Source organism: Sinocyclocheilus grahami, unplaced genomic scaffold, assembly GCF_001515645.1.
Source record: "Sinocyclocheilus grahami isolate Dianchi unplaced genomic scaffold, SAMN03320097.WGS_v1.1 scaffold898.1, whole genome shotgun sequence".
NCBI classification, from domain to species: domain Eukaryota; kingdom Metazoa; phylum Chordata; class Actinopteri; order Cypriniformes; family Cyprinidae; genus Sinocyclocheilus; species Sinocyclocheilus grahami.
The window spans coordinates 292,129-309,470 of NW_015506077.1; the positions used below are offsets into that span (position 1 = coordinate 292,129).

The 17,342-nt window shown below is 34.3% G+C and overlaps 3 protein-coding genes across 3 annotated transcripts in view; all 3 read left to right on the plus strand.

Annotated features, from left to right (window-relative positions):
- LOC107563928 (mothers against decapentaplegic homolog 4-like) overlaps positions 1–1,863 on the plus strand; it is a 5,233-nt gene extending 3,370 nt beyond the window's left edge. The window contains exon 6 of the mRNA XM_016248914.1: positions 1,833–1,863. Within this exon, the coding sequence (XP_016104400.1) occupies positions 1,833–1,863 (31 nt within the window). The remainder of the gene's footprint in view (positions 1–1,832) is intronic.
- Positions 1,837–12,317, plus strand: LOC107563920 (mothers against decapentaplegic homolog 4-like). Its single transcript, XM_016248905.1, has 10 exons — positions 1,837–2,007; positions 2,170–2,193; positions 3,535–3,753; positions 3,832–4,038; positions 6,460–6,555; positions 6,653–6,706; positions 6,849–7,032; positions 7,777–7,945; positions 9,686–9,824; positions 11,490–12,317. The coding sequence occupies exons 3-10, from the start codon at positions 3,585–3,587 to the stop codon at positions 11,699–11,701; spliced, it is 1,230 nt and encodes a 409-aa protein (XP_016104391.1). The 5' UTR covers positions 1,837–2,007; positions 2,170–2,193; positions 3,535–3,584; the 3' UTR covers positions 11,702–12,317.
- Positions 12,318–16,220: 3,903 nt separating this feature from the next.
- LOC107563929 (synaptotagmin-11-like) overlaps positions 16,221–17,342 on the plus strand; it is a 30,489-nt gene continuing 29,367 nt past the window's right edge. Inside the window, exon 1 of the mRNA XM_016248915.1 lies at positions 16,221–16,445. Coding sequence (XP_016104401.1) covers positions 16,412–16,445 — 34 coding nt within the window. The 5' untranslated portion in view covers positions 16,221–16,411. The remainder of the gene's footprint in view (positions 16,446–17,342) is intronic.

Consider the following 17,342-nt stretch of genomic DNA (forward strand, 5'->3'; position numbering starts at 1 on the left):
AGTCCTCCATAAAATGTGCTGCACACATCTGAATATTTGGGTTGAAGTGTTCTGGAACAGTGTTGTAAATACAACTTAACCACTGATTTCTAGTCGTGTCCTCTTTTGGAAGACCAAACAAAGTAGTTTCGCTTTCACAACGAAACACACAGCGTCTTCACAACATGGCAGCGGCAGCAACAATAAAGTTACGCCTTCTTTCTTTGCGTGAACATTTGGGTGCGTTATGCAAATCTTCCCACACAGTGATGTAGATATGTGGGGGTGTTTAAAAGAGGCGTTTTAGGAGGGCGTGGACGAGTCTTAACTTTTATGTAGAATATCTCTTTGGGTTTGAGACTTTAGTCTTTGCAACTTTAGGGATCTTATCTATTCACAATCAGCTTGTAACACTCCAAAGAGAAAAGGAAAACTTGAAATCGCATCATATGACCCCTTTAAAACATTTTGGTCATTTTGGTGTGTCTTTAGCAGAAGTTTGACTTGTGCTTGTTAGAGTGGCGTTGCGTTTGGTCATGTGATCCAATGCACTGAGCCGCTTCACTCGTATGGGCAACATGAGTTTGTTCAGCTCCTGATCTCGGTTCTCATCTTTCAATAATAGACATGCAGGCCAAAAGTAAAATTTAAAACAATGCCTTTGCTGAAGAGTGTGAGGAATTGATAGTCAACTATAATGAATTACATTATATAAAACAAAAAAATTAGGTTTTAAAAATTGTGATTTTAAAATCACATGTATTTCACACAGTTTAAATATGCTAATATGTATAAAAAATAGTGCTGTCAAACGATTAATCGCATCCAAAATAAAAGTTTTTGTTTACATAATAAATATACACTGTACACATACATATATTATGTATTTATAAATACAAACACATGCTTGTATACATTTAAGAAAAATAAGTTGTTTATATTTTAAATATATTTATATATAATATAAATGATATGAATATAAATATATACACATGTAAATGTTTTTCGAAATATATACTGTATGTGTGTGTATTTATATATACATAATAAATATACACGCATATAATATGTAAACAAAAACTTTTATTTTGGATGCGATTAATCGATTGACAGCACTAATAAAAAAATAAAAATACATCATTATAATACATTAAATGCAATATTATTATTAACTAAAGCTAAAACTAACTTTGAAATGTAGCTTTGAAAGTTATTGAAATAAGCCTGAAATAAAATATAAATACTAGATGGAAAAATAAAAAAACTTAAATTAATTAATATAAATATATACATTTATTAATATAATGTGTAATACATAAAAAAAAATGAATAATAATAAATTAAATATGCTAGGTAGAGTTATTGTTAAAAAGCACATAAAATTACTAAAACTTAAGCCAAATTTAAAATGAAAACTGAAAATATAAATGCTATAATTTATTATAATTTACTGTACTGTAATTAGTTAGTAAATAATATTAAAGTGATCATACAATTTAGTAATAGATTAAAATTGCTTGTGTTTGATAAGGCATGCTTTAATGATTATGAAAACAATCAAATTAAACCAAATCATGACCTGAAATCATGTTTCAGGTATCATGGTGTATGGCTGCATCATTTCGACAGTAATTTAGAAAATGATCTGAAATGAATTGTGTGAAATATTTAAACCACTAATACAGGTTTTATATTAACGCTTGGAGCATTCAAAGTTATAATTGGTTTGAAAAATTTCCCACGACTGGTTAATATCTACATTATTATCGTGCAGTACTTAACAGATAATTTTTCCTTCTTCAGTATAATTGTACTATGTTGTAATCCTCATTCCTCATGTTTTCTTTCTGTAGGTTGCCGGGCGTAAAGGTTTTCCTCATGTAATCTACGCGCGCTTGTGGCGCTGGCCTGACCTTCACAAGAACGAGCTGAAGCATGTGAAATTCTGCCAGTACGCATTTGACCTCAAATACGATAATGTCTGTGTCAACCCTTACCATTATGAGAGAGTGGTGTCACCAGGCATCGGTGAGTCTGCTGTCCTTTCATTCATCACCATGAACCAAGACGTTACTGAGCTGTGTGCAGCACTTCCTGAGTCTGCAAAAATACAGTCTCATGCTTTTCTGTCAGTGCAGGAAAACACATTGTAATAAGTTTTTATCTTTTTTTTCTTTCTCTCATCTCAAGTTGGTCTCAGTCTTCAAAACACGGGTAAGTCATGCAATAATCAGTGTTGGGGAGTAACTAGTTACATGTAAAGAATTTCGTAATTTAATTACAAAATAAATGTAATACTAATCAGTTACAGTTACTGAGAAAAAAAGTAATTAAAGTACAGTAACTTCTGAAAATGTTAACGTTATGAATCAAAATGTTACATCTGAATTTTTACTCACACATACAGATTTAATTGATTTCTTTCCCAAAATGCACTGACTGCTCTAAAATATGAGACACCAATGTTTCAGGAGTTTAGGACACAGAATTAAAACCAAAATTGTTTAAAGGCTGAAATGTGAAGTTTATCATTTTACGAAACATTTTGTTTTTGTGAAAACCTGTATCTAAACTGTAAATAAAGCTCATATTTACAGTTCAATGTGTTACCATAGACATTGCCCTAAAGTGCTCATATGGTATTAATTTTATTTGTGCAGGCCTTAAAAAGGTTTTAAAAAGTCTGAAATCTTGTTTTAAAAGTCCTGCAGATACCCTGTAGTACTAAGTTATTTAAGTATTAGTTTCATACTATTATATTATTCAATAAATAAAACCTGTTTCTGTCAATTAATATTATTATTTTAGTATTTTTAATGTATTATTAAAGTTATTTATATTCTTTATAACCTTTATTTTTAAATTTTCAGTTTTATTTAAAATTTTGTAATTTTCTGATGCGTTTTTGACTTTTTTATTATTGTTACTTTTAATATATTCACACACACACACACACACACACACACTATGGTTCAAATGTTTAGAATAATGAAGATTTTTAATTATAAATAATTAAGAAGTCTCTTATGTTCACCAAGGCTGCATTTATTTGATCAGAAACAGTAATAACAGTAATATTGTAGAATATTATTACAATTTCAAATGACCGTTTTTCTATTTGAATATTTTAAAGTGTAATTTATTTCTGTGATGCCAAGTTAATAAATTCCTTCAGAAATCATTCTAATATGCTGACTTGCTGTTCAAGAAACATGATTATTAAAAATTTAATTACATCAGACTTTTAACTTTTTTTAAAAACATTTTTATTACATTAAATCAAATGATAAATTATACAATTTCTAAAATATATTTTTAAAAATATAAATTTATTTATTGAAATGTTTATTAATGAACCGATAAAGTTACGAAATTATGAAATATTGAACATGATGATAAACAGTGTTATTTTAAGTTTTTCAACAAAAAATGACTTGCCATTCCACACAGGCTCAAAACAGATTCACTGATTCGGTTAAGTCCCAAATGAATCTGTGATTTATTTATTTTTGGTTGTTATGAACTGACTCGATTTGTCCTCTGGCTCATATGTAGGTCCCACTGGCAGACTAATAAAGGAAGAGTACAGCCACGACTGCATTCAGATGGACGTTCCCCCAGGCCTGCCTCCTCAGCAGGACCACCAGGGGGCGATGAAACTCCCTCCTCCGGACCACTACGGCCAGCCACTGCCTCCTCTACAGCTGCCTTCAGAACCCAGCCGCGCCCCCCCGCCGGTCACCCTTTACTCCAACATGCCCCTCTCCCCCACCGGTAAGCGCTGACCACTGGCCACACAGGACTCTCAGCTGTTGTAATCAGTGTCATCTTCCAAACTCTCATGTCTTTCAGCTTCAGGCTCTATGATGCCGATGCAGGGAGGTCACGGTGAAGGCTTACTTCAGATTGCATCTCCTCAGGGTCAAGTCATGACCCCTACCCCTCCCCCCTCCACCCCTACACATGGACCCCCACAGACCCCCGTCCCACCGCAGCCTCCACCCAACCAGAACGGCTACAACAGCTCCAAACACTCCCAGACGCAAGGCTCCTTTCACAGTGAGTATCACACCACGTCCTAACCAATCACAACGCGACTAGTGATGCATTTATTTAGTGATAACAATAAGTTTGTGTTAATTTGAGTTTTTGACCAGTGTTACAAATGCCATGTTTACATGTACATAATTTTCTGATTAAGGTTATAATAACAATAAATTATGCATAATTACACTATTTGACTTTATCCTTAAAACAAAAAAAAGTTTTTTTTCTATTTCTTTAATCTTTCCCTGTCTAGCGTGTACTTATTTGAACAATGCATGAAACTTGGTATGACGAGCACTTCCTGTGTCTATTCGCCTCTTTAAGATGAATCGCTTGATGTATTCCCCAATTGTAAGTCGCTTTGGATAAAAGCGTCTGCTAAATGAATAAATATTAATGTACAAGCAAGTAACCCTAAGCCAAACCCTAATCCTAACTCTAACCATATAGTAAGTGCATGTAGTTAATTAATATTACTCAGTACTGAAATATATAATCACACTGTGTAACCTGAATTTGCATTTTCTGTAAGCCCCTCTGCTGTTTTTGTTCAGACCAATGCGAACATCGACCCATATGCACTGCAGCAAACGCACAGTTATAAATGTGAACAAGTGGATCGACAAGAAGCTAATGCTAAAGCATTATAAAAATCTAAATAATTAAGATATATTTGTTATTTAATATAATAATTGTTTAAATTAAACAATCTCTCTTTAAACAATCTCTTTAAAACCAAAATTGTTTAAAGGCTGAAATGTGAAGTTTATCATTTTACGAAACATTTTGTTTTTGTGAAAACCTGTATCTAAACTGTAAATAAAGCTCATATTTACAGTTTAATGTGTTACCATAGACATTGCCCTAAAGTGCTCATATGGTATTAATTTTATTTGTGCAGGCCTTAAAAAGGTTTTAAAAAGTCTGAAATCTTGTTTTAAAAGTCCTGCAGATACCCTGTAGTACTAAGTTATTTAAGTATTAGTTTCATACTATTATATTATTCAATAAATAAAACCTGTTTCTGTCAATTAATATTATTATTTTAGTATTTTTAATGTATTATTAAAGTTATTTATATTCTTTATAACCTTTATTTTTAAATTTTCAGTTTTATTTAAAATGTTGTAATTTTCTGATGTGTTTTTGACTTTTTTATTATTGTTACTTTTAATATATTTTTCTCAGTAATAACAGTAATATTGTAGAATATTATTACAATTTCAAATGACCGTTTTTCTATTTGAATATTTTAAAGTGTAATTTATTTCTGTGATGCCAAGTTAATAAATTCCTTCAGAAATCATTCTAATATGCTGACTTGCTGTTCAAGAAACATGATTATTAAAAATTTAATTACATCAGACTTTTAACTTTTTTTAAAAACATTTTTATTACATTAAATCAAATGATAAATTATACAATTTCTAAAATATATTTTTAAAAATATAAATTTATTTATTGAAATGTTTATTAATGAACCGATAAAGTTACGAAATTATGAAATATTGAACATGATGATAAACAGTGTTATTTTAAGTTTTTCAACAAAAAATGACTTGCCATTCCACACAGGCTCAAAACAGATTCACTGATTCGGTTAAGTCCCAAATGAATCTGTGATTTATTTATTTTTGGTTGTTATGAACTGACTCGATTTGTCCTCTGGCTCATATGTAGGTCCCACTGGCAGACTAATAAAGGAAGAGTACAGCCACGACTGCATTCAGATGGACGTTCCCCCAGGCCTGCCTCCTCAGCAGGACCACCAGGGGGCGATGAAACTCCCTCCTCCGGACCACTACGGCCAGCCACTGCCTCCTCTACAGCTGCCTTCAGAACCCAGCCGCGCCCCCCCGCCGGTCACCCTTTACTCCAACATGCCCCTCTCCCCCACCGGTAAGCGCTGACCACTGGCCACACAGGACTCTCAGCTGTTGTAATCAGTGTCATCTTCCAAACTCTCATGTCTTTCAGCTTCAGGCTCTATGATGCCGATGCAGGGAGGTCACGGTGAAGGCTTACTTCAGATTGCATCTCCTCAGGGTCAAGTCATGACCCCTACACCTCCCCCCTCCACCCCCACACAAGGACCCCCACAGAACCCTGTCCCACCCCAACCCCCCCCCAAACAGTTTGTGTTTTTCATCTAACATTTATGATTTAATTTCAGCTTTATTTCAATTAATGAAACCTTTGAATAATTTTAGTATTAGTTAATAATAACATCTTGGCTTCTGTAGCCCCGCCCACAGTGAAATCTCACTGATCCAAACTCCATATATTGGCCGTGGCTTTGGCATGTACTTTCTCTTTCAGTGTAGACAGATAAAATACTTGTCGCTGGAAACTTGTCGTGTCATGCCCGTTTAGGTGTTATGATCTTTTCATTGCTTCATACACAAAACATTTCTAATCTTTCAATTGCTGCAGCAAACTGGACAGGCAGCAGCACAGCCTCCTACACTCCAGTAGGACCCCAGCAAAACGGACGCGGCCACCAGCCTCCTCTCCATCACCCACACTTCTGTACGTATGCCTTAAACATTGCTACAAACATGTATGCAAATATACCATTATTCTTAATAGAACTGAATCAATCCATTATTATTTCTTTCTCTATCAGGGTCTCAGCATCACAGTTCAGCGTCTTTCCCCCCTCCAGTCTCCAACCATCCAGGTTTATACTTTATATAATCTCCACTAAAACACACAATACAAAACGTTCAAATGGTCTGAGATTAAAAAAATAAAAAGAAGAAAATAAACGAATTCTTCTTTTCAGCAAGGACACATTAAATTGATCAAGAGTGCATCCACAGGTCCTGAGTTCTGGTGCTCCATCTCATACTTCGAGATGGATGTGCAGGTGGGGGAGATGTTTAAAGTGCTGTCCAGCTGTCCGGTGGTGACGATTGATGGGTATGTGGACCCCTCAGGAGGAGACCGCTTCTGCCTGGGTCAGCTCAGTAATGTGCACCGCACAGACGCCAGTGAGCGCGCCAGGTATGTGCAACTGATCCAGCCAGTAAATACCTCTGAGTCATATACTGAATATTCATGATTTAATCCGTATTGTCTTGCAAATGTAAAACCAACATTGCGAATATGACAATGTCCTTTTATTAAGCTTTAAAGACCAATGCCAGTAGACTTGTTCCATATTTATTCTTTTATCACAACTTGATTGGAATTACATTTTTAATAGCATCAAAGAAAGAAAGAAAGGTAGAGATGCAGACAGTTTCAAGCTATTGATGAAAGACAATTTTGGAGCAAGGAGGAGAATCAACAAAATATTTTAGCTTGACTGCATATTTTTTTTTTTTTTAAGATTAAAAAGATATAAAGTGTTTGTATGCGTGTGTGTGTACACACACACACATATCTATCTATCTGCGATGATGAAAATCATCAAAAGGCTGAAAAATATCAAGCTATATTGTCCAGACAAAATGGCTGTATGTGTGTGATGTGTTTATTTGTGTATAGATGAGTTTCACAGGTTTCATGTTTGCCTTAACACACGTTTCAAAAACGCCTTACTGTGCCAGATTGACACTGTGATGAACAATAATAAACAAACAGATTATGCGAGATAACAGCCGGGAAATAACTGGCTTTAACAAACTGATGAAATGAAATGTAAGCGTATCAACAGAGGCACATCTGGTTTTACGTAACTACCTGATGGAAGCAGAAATGTTGTAAAGGCAGTTCTGTTTCAGTGTCTTCTCTCTCTGTCTGCAGGTTGCACATAGGTAAAGGAGTGCAGCTGGAGTGCCGCGGCGAGGGCGACGTATGGATGCGCTGCATGAGCGATCATGCTGTCTTTGTGCAGAGTTACTACCTGGACAGAGAAGCGGGTCGAGCGCCAGGAGATGCAGTGCACAAGATCTACCCAGGGGCCTACATAAAGGTAAAAGATTAACCCATGAAAACTGTGGATGTCAAAGATGAAACACTTAAAGGTATAGTTCACCCAAAAATGAAAATTAGCCCGTTATTTACTCACCCTCAAGGCATCCTAGGTGTATATGACTTTCTTCTTTCAGATGAATCCAGTTGTATTGAGTTATATTAAAAATTGTCTTTGATCTTTCAAGCTGTTTAATGGCAGTCAGCGGGTGTTGCATGCATCAGTCCAAAAGAAGTTAAATAAAGCACATCCATTCATAATAAAAAGTGTCTCACACGGCTCCGGGGGGTGAACAAAGGCCTCCTGTAGTGAATCGATGCGTATTTGTAAGAAAAATATCCATATTCAAAACGTAATAATCACTTTAATCTTTATTTTAAAAATGCTTTATTTAACTTCTTTTGGACTGATGCATGCAACACCCGCTGAGTGCCATTTAAACAGCTTGAAAGATCAAAGACAATTTTTAATATAACTCCGACTGGATTCATCTGAAAGAAGAAAGTCATATACACCTAGGATGCCTTGAGGATGAGTAATTTATGGGTTAATTTTCAGTTTTGGGTGAACTAATCCTTTAAGCGTATTTTAAAAATGATTTATAGGACGAAATAGTGCAATGTTAATAGTGCCAGTCAAACAGCATTGACTTTTGTTGAAAACTAGATTGTGGTTGAAGTTTTTAGCTTTGAATTTTTTTTATTGTATTTTATTTACATTTTACTTGTTAACTACTAAATAAATCACAAAAAAGACTACATAGATTAAACAAATTACAAAATACAACGATTAAAATAGAAATTGCTTTTCAAATTAATAAATATAAGATATATTTAATTTATAGTTTATAGTAATTTATTGTCTAATTTGTATTTGGTCTTTGAAATATAGCTTTTTTTGTAGTTAAAATGTAACACTTCAAAATGTAAATAAATCAGTTTTCATGATTTAAATGATGATGAATTTTTATATGAATATATAAATAAATGGATGGAAATGTTTATATAAATTACATAAATTAATGGATGAATTTAGACCAGCTGCTTATGTAATTTATTTAATAAAATTAATGTTTTTGTGGTTAAAAACATTGTTCATGTAACAAAATAAAGCATCTACAAGCATTTAAATCCATTTATTTGTCAATTAGAAAAGTTTTTTATTTTTAAGCATAAAAGCAAATTTGACCTTTTATGTATAAAAAAACAGTATTTAAAAAATGTAAATAAGCAACTTGTCAATGTCTATTTGTCCATTTGAAAAGTTATTTACATTTTTACATGTTTTTGTGAAGTAAAATGTAGTTTCATGTAACAATAAAGTAAACATACATTTTTAAATGCAAACAAAATAAAATATTAAAAAATGTAAATAAAAATCAGATAAATTCCTTATTTAATTTTTTAAAAATTATTTTTGGGTGCGTTTTCATAGTACATGGTAGTGCAATCATGCTGTTATTATTATTACATCTTAAAAAATCAAGGAAAACTTCTCCTAATATGGCCCCTGTAATTCCAGCCTCGATGGCCAGTGAATACCTTTGTGCACTTGAGAGCTCTGTATGTATTTTTGCTTCCTGTCACATTAGATTTGCTTGATCCAGAGCTTGACTTTTTTTTTTAAGCCTGTCCAAATGACTTCTCGTCAGCCCATTGTTTCAGGACACAGCAGCGAGGTCTCTGTATGTCATTGCTGTGCTGATAGCAGAAGTGTGAGTGTGTTGTGTGGTTTCTGCAGGTCTTTGACCTCAGGCAGTGCCACAGGCAGATGCAGCAGCAGGCGGCCACGGCTACGGCGGCGGCGGCTGCACAGGCCGCGGCGGTGGCAGGGAATATTCCAGGACCAGGAAGCGTCGGTGGAATCGCTCCTGCAGTCAGTGAGTGTCTGCCTCATTCACTGTGAACTCAAAATGAGGGTTTTTGGACTTTAAAGGGCTAGTTCACCCAAAAATGAAAATTACCACATGATTTACTCTCAAGGCATCCTAGGTGTATATGACTTCCTTCTTTCAGGCGAATGCAATCTGAGTTAAATTAAAAATTATCCTGGCACTTCCAAGCTTTATAATGGCAATGGGTGGGTGTTTCTTTTCAACAGTCCAAAACAAGTCCAATAAAGCGCAATCCTCCATAATAAAACGTGCCTCTCGCGGCTCCGGGGAGTGAACAAAGGCCTCCTGTAACGAATTGATGCATTTTTGTAAGAAAAATATCCATATTTAAGACGTAATAATCACTTTTCTCTAGCTTGCGCCAACAGTCGTACACGGAAGACGTTCCTGACGGTGCAGGTACAGGTGACAACCACATTTACAGAAATTCTAGGCAGTGTGTACCGAACTGAACAACTAGTTTTTAAAACTAGACAAATTTAAACGCATTTTGTCTTTTTGTGTGTGGTTGTATGGTTTGACTCATTAGTGTTGCCAGATATTCCTAGAAAAAAGAGCAAATAGAACAAACTCATGATGAATCCAAACGCATTATCTTGGAAAGGCACCACATTAGGGTTGTGACAGTGAGGAAATTTTCCCACCGGTTAATCGACGTGTGACAACACCAGGTATCACCACGGGGGCGTTCCCTCTTTTCCTCGCTTTCCTTCACTTTTAAATAGCTTGTAAAAGCTGCGTGCGCATTTTACTTTAACTTTCAAATAGCGGCAATTCGGCATAAAGCAATTGTTCATTTTTAGTTCGTTTGAATTTTCCCTCTTTTCCTCGCTTTTAAATCGCTTAAAAGCACCGTGTGCATTTTACTTTCACTTTCGAATTAGCGGCAATTCGGCGTCAATTGTTTGAAAGCAACAACAAAATACAACAACTTACATAAGGTTTAAATAGGTAGCCTATATAAAACTGGAAACAAGTAAACATGTATAATATATAACCAAACAAATAAGAAACGTAGAAAGTTTACGATCGTCTTGTCTGTCTCACCTCACTCTTCTTGTCCGTTAGCTCGACTCACTCTCCTCACTGGAGAAATGAAATCTGATCTGTGATGCGACTGCATTGAGCAGCCGCGTTCAGTTTTTAATTGTAGTGTCTGTTCTTTTACTGAACTATATGATTTTTAATACTATAAAAAAAATCTAAACGATGGTGGGGGTCGGTGCCGCGGTGGGCAAGTGACGTAACCGGTGTTGTGGCTTAACACCAGTATCACCGTTTCAAGTTTTGATATATTTACAGTAGGAAATTTACAAAATATCTTCATGGAACATGATCTTTACTTAATATCCTAATGATTTTTGGCATAAAAGAAAAATCTATAATTTTGACCCATACAATGTATTGTTGGCTATTGCTACAAATATACCCCAGCGACTTAAGACTGGTTTTGTGCTCCAGGGTCACATATGTGGTAGGAAAAAAAGGCAATACAAATAGCACCAGTTAACTGACAATTACATCTGAAACTTTACAACAGAAAATAAGTCAACACTGGATAGAAATCTGTTTTGGTCAAGTTTTATCATATAAACGTAATAGATTTTTTTGTCATTTCTGTAGCCTGACTTTGGGAATGTTTGTTTCCAGGCCTCTCGGCAGCAGCAGGGATTGGTGTGGATGATCTCCGGAGGCTGTGCATCCTGCGCCTGAGCTTCGTGAAGGGCTGGGGTCCTGACTATCCGCGGCAGAGCATCAAGCACACCCCCTGCTGGGTGGAGGTGCATTTGCACCGGGCGCTGCAGCTGCTGGACGAGGTGCTGCATACTATGCCACTGGCAGACCCTGGACCGGCTAACTGAGAGCGAACGATACACAGCAAACACTCACCACCACACAGATACTGGACGCACTACAGTAAACGTGCGAAGAGCATTACCTGCTACAGTGTGCTTCACACTTTTAGCAGTCATTAGAATACCAATGAAAACACCACAGAATTTCACTATTCAAAAATTCATGTTTTGGAAAGATATTTCAGTGCATTTTCTTGTTCTATAGTGAAATGTTGCATTTCTTTTCGGGTTAATCTCACAAAAACATGTCTAGGTCATATTTCGCTCTAATATAAAAAATTATATTTGCTTAAAGACAATGAAGACTATTTTTAGGAATTTTAAAAAAAAATTTGCATTATGACTAGGGCTGCAAAGGGGCGGAACATTTCTGGAAACTTCCCAAAAATTCTAGAAAGTTTCTGGAAATTTGCCAGACATTTTCTGCCCCTTTGCAGCCCTAATTATGACATTTGTTTTTTTATTAATTAAGCACATTTTCCTGCCAAATTCTGAATCATTCCTGCCAAAATAACTGAAATGTTTCCAGATGGTTTGAGGTTGTTTGTTTGCAATGGTGATGTACAGATTACTGTATATTTTTGATTTAAAACAATGATTTGTTTGATTAAATTAAGGGCGGTCCAACAAATATAATTACGATTACAGTTATACAAATATAATAATTAATATTTGTAGTATTTTTTAAAAAGTCAGGTTGTGTTCTCATTAAATATTTAAAAGAACAATTATGCTATATATATATATATATATATATTTATATAAGAATAAAAGAATAATAATGTTAGATATATTATATTATGATAATTTTTTAAAATATTATTTCAATGAGAATTGGGGGAAATATGATTGATTATCATGGAAATAATTCTGTAAAAAAAAATCCTTTTTTTTTTTTTGTTGCATTTTCTTTATACAGAATATCGTTTTCTATTTCTTTCTCTTGTTTTTATAGTGCAATATGACCTTGACATGTTCTTGATGGGATTTGTGAGACTCATCCGTTCAAATTAGATGTATATACCATAGCGCGATAGGTCTACTAATGAATGCAAGTTTACACAGGGTTGATTGCAGATTAAGTTCAGGGAAATAGATTTATTGTTCATATGCCTTTCTAGCTTTGCACATCATGCAGTTATACTAAGAATTTTAGAGTCTAATAGTTTTGCAATACTCGTAGAAAAAGCTTAAAATCTGTCCTTGCAAGAATTGAATTTATGGGTCAGTGTCTGAACAATGAACATAAAACAAAAGATAAGAATAACTCCCGCTTTTGCAGTGGCCTTGGTTCCAGAAGTATTTTTCCATTCATTCACTCCATGAGAGTTCTGAGCTACAAGATGAACATTACACAGCATTTTGAATTTAAATGAGTTTGTATACTATACAATAAGTTTATTGCAAAATATTTGTTCAAATATTGGGTCGTGAGATTGACTCGAATCTCTGTGGAGAAAATGAACGGTATTTTTACTTTTGGAGCTATACGGTTGTGCTCTATTACACTCTGGTATCACACATACACGCAACACGGTCCAAGACGACACAAGGGAGGAAGAGACTTTTCGACCTCCAATCAAGTTTTTTGCATAAACTCAGAATATCTTGAGATCCACGGGTTTGGTAGCGCTAAATGCCTCCGAGCAAATCGCTATATTGGCGCTGGTCACTTCAGGAAGCGTTGGATACGACCAGCTGATGTAGATGCAAACCTGCCTCTGAGAGACAAACTGAACCAGACAGATAACAGGACAAACCGTCAAAACAAAACACTCATCATCTCTGTGCTTGTGCTGTGCTCCTCTACATGTGGACCTCAACTCAGCTTATTAGTTAGACTTGCAATAGCCTTCCAGCTCCTTTATTTTCATGCCAAAAAAAGAAGAAAAAAATTGTTCAGCTTTACAATGGTGGTATTAGTATCGTGACGCAGTTCGGTGTTTGTAACCAAATCATTTGCCATGTGGTGTAAGTCACCAAAGCCAGATTACCTCATGATAATCAAGCATGAACCCAGTGGATTTTTCTTTATGCCAAAATGTGTCTGGAATCTTCTACTTTCTGGACGTCATGCTCACCTCATACTTTAACCAAATCAAAACAGGGCGTGTCTTGAACCGAATGTAGAGCCTTGATGCACCGACTGACCGATTTCAAACAACGGGTTTTTGCCAACACCAGTAACTCAGCTTTAGCTTGTATCTCATCGAGAAACTCATGTCTGGATTGTGACCAAAATTCAGCCCTATACCACTATAACCTTTTGCGGTAACACTTCACAATAAGGCTCATTAGTTAAACATTAGTTAATGTATAAACTAACATGAACTAACCATGAGCAATACATTTGTTACTGTATTTACTAATCTTCACTAATGTTAGTTAATAAAAATACAGATGTTCATTGTTAGTTCATGTTAGTTCACAGTGCATTAACTAATGTTAACAAGATTTTAATAATGTGTTAGTAAATGTTGAAATTAACATTAACAAAGATTAATAAACGCTGTATAAGTGCAGTTCATTATTAGTTCATGTTAACTAATGTAGTTAACTAATGAACCTTATTGTAAAGTGTTACCCCTTTTGCAAACGGGTAGAACATCTAAACTTCGAGCAATGAACATTATTGTTTTGCTGCCTTCCCAAATTGTAATGTCTATATTTTACTGTACACTTACTGTACACAAAGACCCTTCATTTTGGTTTATTTAAGATGTACGTCCAGTACAAATGCAACTATTTAGTAACTGAAAATGTAATAGTAAAAGTAGAACCTCATTATAGAATGTTAGTCAACGTGAAATCAAGATTCATCCTGTTTATTTTCTAAACACGTGTTCCTGATCTTATCTAATTGACAATACAGGAATAAATTACATTTTCAAATATATTTCAATAGAAAACACTTATTTTAGATTGTAAAAATATTTCATTATTATTTTAGTTTTTACAGAGCCCCAGGAGACATGGGAATGGAAGAAAATATGAGATGGGAGGAAAAATGATAGTTAGTAAAATGATAAAAATTGTGTTTTAATTTTATATTATAGTATTGCATTCCACCAAGAAACTGTCTCTCACAAATTTGCGATCTCTCGCAAACATTTGTGATCTTGTAAAATATTTGCGATCTCTTGCACATTTGCCATCTCTTGTAAAATATTTGCGCTTTCGTAAAAAAAAAAAGGCGATTTCTCGCAAGAATTTGCGATCTCGTAAAACATTTGCGGTATTTATTTGTGTTAAATGATGCTTATACACAGTATATATCAACTTAAATACGGGGTTATACATTCCTAGAAATATCAGAATATTTTAAAATAGTGTTTTCGAGGCCTTGAATTAATAGAAGGAATTCTATGCAAATGCAATCTCTATAAAACAAGTTTTAAAAGTCCTTATCCAAACAGACACACACACACACATGTATAACTTTATTTTTAAATTTAATTATTAACAATAATAATTTACTTCCAATTAAAATTAGTGCTGTCAAACGATTAATCGCGATTAATCGCATCCAAAATAAAAGTTTTGTTTACATAAAAAATATATATGTATACTGTGTATCTTTATTATGTATATATAAATACACACACATACAGTATATATTTTGAAAATATTTGCATGTGTATATACATTTATATATTTATATTCTTATATTTTAAATTATATATAAATATATTTAATATATAAACATAACTTATTTTTCTTAAATATATACAAGCATGTGTTTGTATTTATACATAATAAATATACACAGTACACGCATATATTATGTAAACAAAAACTTATTTGGGATGCAATTAATCGCGATTAATCGTTTGACAGCACTAATTAAAAGTAATCACACACAGCTGGAAAAGTCAAGGAAATTCATTATAAAAGTTCATATTTATATAAATAAAACCTGATGTACAAAAAATAAAACAATTGGTATATAATTTTCTTAAAATGTTATTAAATTAATAATAATAATTCACTTATAAATAAAGGTAATCACAAACAGCTGGAAAAGACATGTAAATTCATTAATTTGTAAAAAAGTTCATATTTATATAAATAATATATATATATATATATATATATATATATATGATTTTTCTATTTAATAATAATAATAATAATTCACTTATAAATAACAGTAATCCCAAACAGCTGGAAAAGACATGTAAATTCATTAATTAGTGAAAGAGTTCACATTTATATAAATATTAAATTAATATTTAGTTTTATACAATAATATAATCGGTATGTCACATTTTAAATGTACTTATTAATCTAACATAAATAATTTCTGTATTTACAAATAAAATATTGTATAATTCATATATAATTTAAAATGAACTCTACATCAATAATGTTTATGAAAATAGGCTATAATGTAAGAGAATAGAATAGAATAACTTCAGGTTCGGGGGGTGCTCGGTATTTTCTCCATTGTAGACTGTAGGGGGAGCTGAAGGGTTTGCATGTGATTTTAGGTTTGAGTCTGCGCCGCAACCGCCCTGAGCATCCTCATCTTCATCATCTTCATCTTCATCACACTCGCCTCTGGAGCGCGCAGACACAGAAGAAAACATCCACAGCTCGGACACCCATTCAGCTGGAGGATCGGCCTGAAGAAATTCATGGAAATAAAATAGAAATTCATTCCCTTTGCTTTTTATTTTTTGTTTTCTGATCACAGCCAAGCCATTGGACTTCAACATGTCTGAGATGACTAATTTAAAACCAACCTATGGTGAGTGAATCTCGATCTATATTTACGCAACGATCCGGGCTTTAACATAGAGACGCTTTAGAAACACCAGTTTAAATGATTCGGCACCTGTTTATTCGGTTCTTAATTCATCTCGGAGTCAGTTTTTAGGTTAAGGGGATTATTTTTCACTAAATATTCGGAGCAATACTTTCTGTTCATTATTTACAGTATATAGCCTAGGCCAGTGGTTCCCAACACTGGTCCTTGAGGCACCCCGTCCCCAACGCTGCACATTTTGCATGTCTCCTTTCTCTGACACACCAGTTTCAGGTCTTGGAGTCTCTACTAATGAGATGATGACCTGAATCAGGTGTGTTTGATTAAGGAGACATGCAAAACGTGCTGTGTTGGGGTCTGGGGTGCCTCAAGGACCAGGGTTGGGAACCACTGGCCTAGGCTATTTTATATCGGTTTATATTATATTGTATTATAGTGAATGAGGGCAGGAAATAACTGATCATAAAACAGGCAAATCTAAAATCATAAAAAAATTATATTCCCCAGTGAAGTGTAACGCGTAAAGTGCAGCACCGGAAATACGCACATGAAGCCTACATGATTCACCTGACACACGCATGAAGTGTGTTTATCTACACACATGCTGTGTCATATGATGATTGATGTCATTTTAAAAGAGTAGAAGTAGAAAGAAATGCATTTTCTATAGAAAAGACGCGTTTAGATCAGCTAAACTCTCGCGTCGCTGTGGCACTGCGTGCATGACGTTATGTCTGAGGAGAGCGCGAGCATCAGCTGGAGATGCTTTATCCACTTTATTCACTAACTGGCACATGTCATGCATCATAACGATATTCATAATGCCATATAACCTGTACTGTGATTATTCCTATATCTTTTCACAAATAATTGCAACCA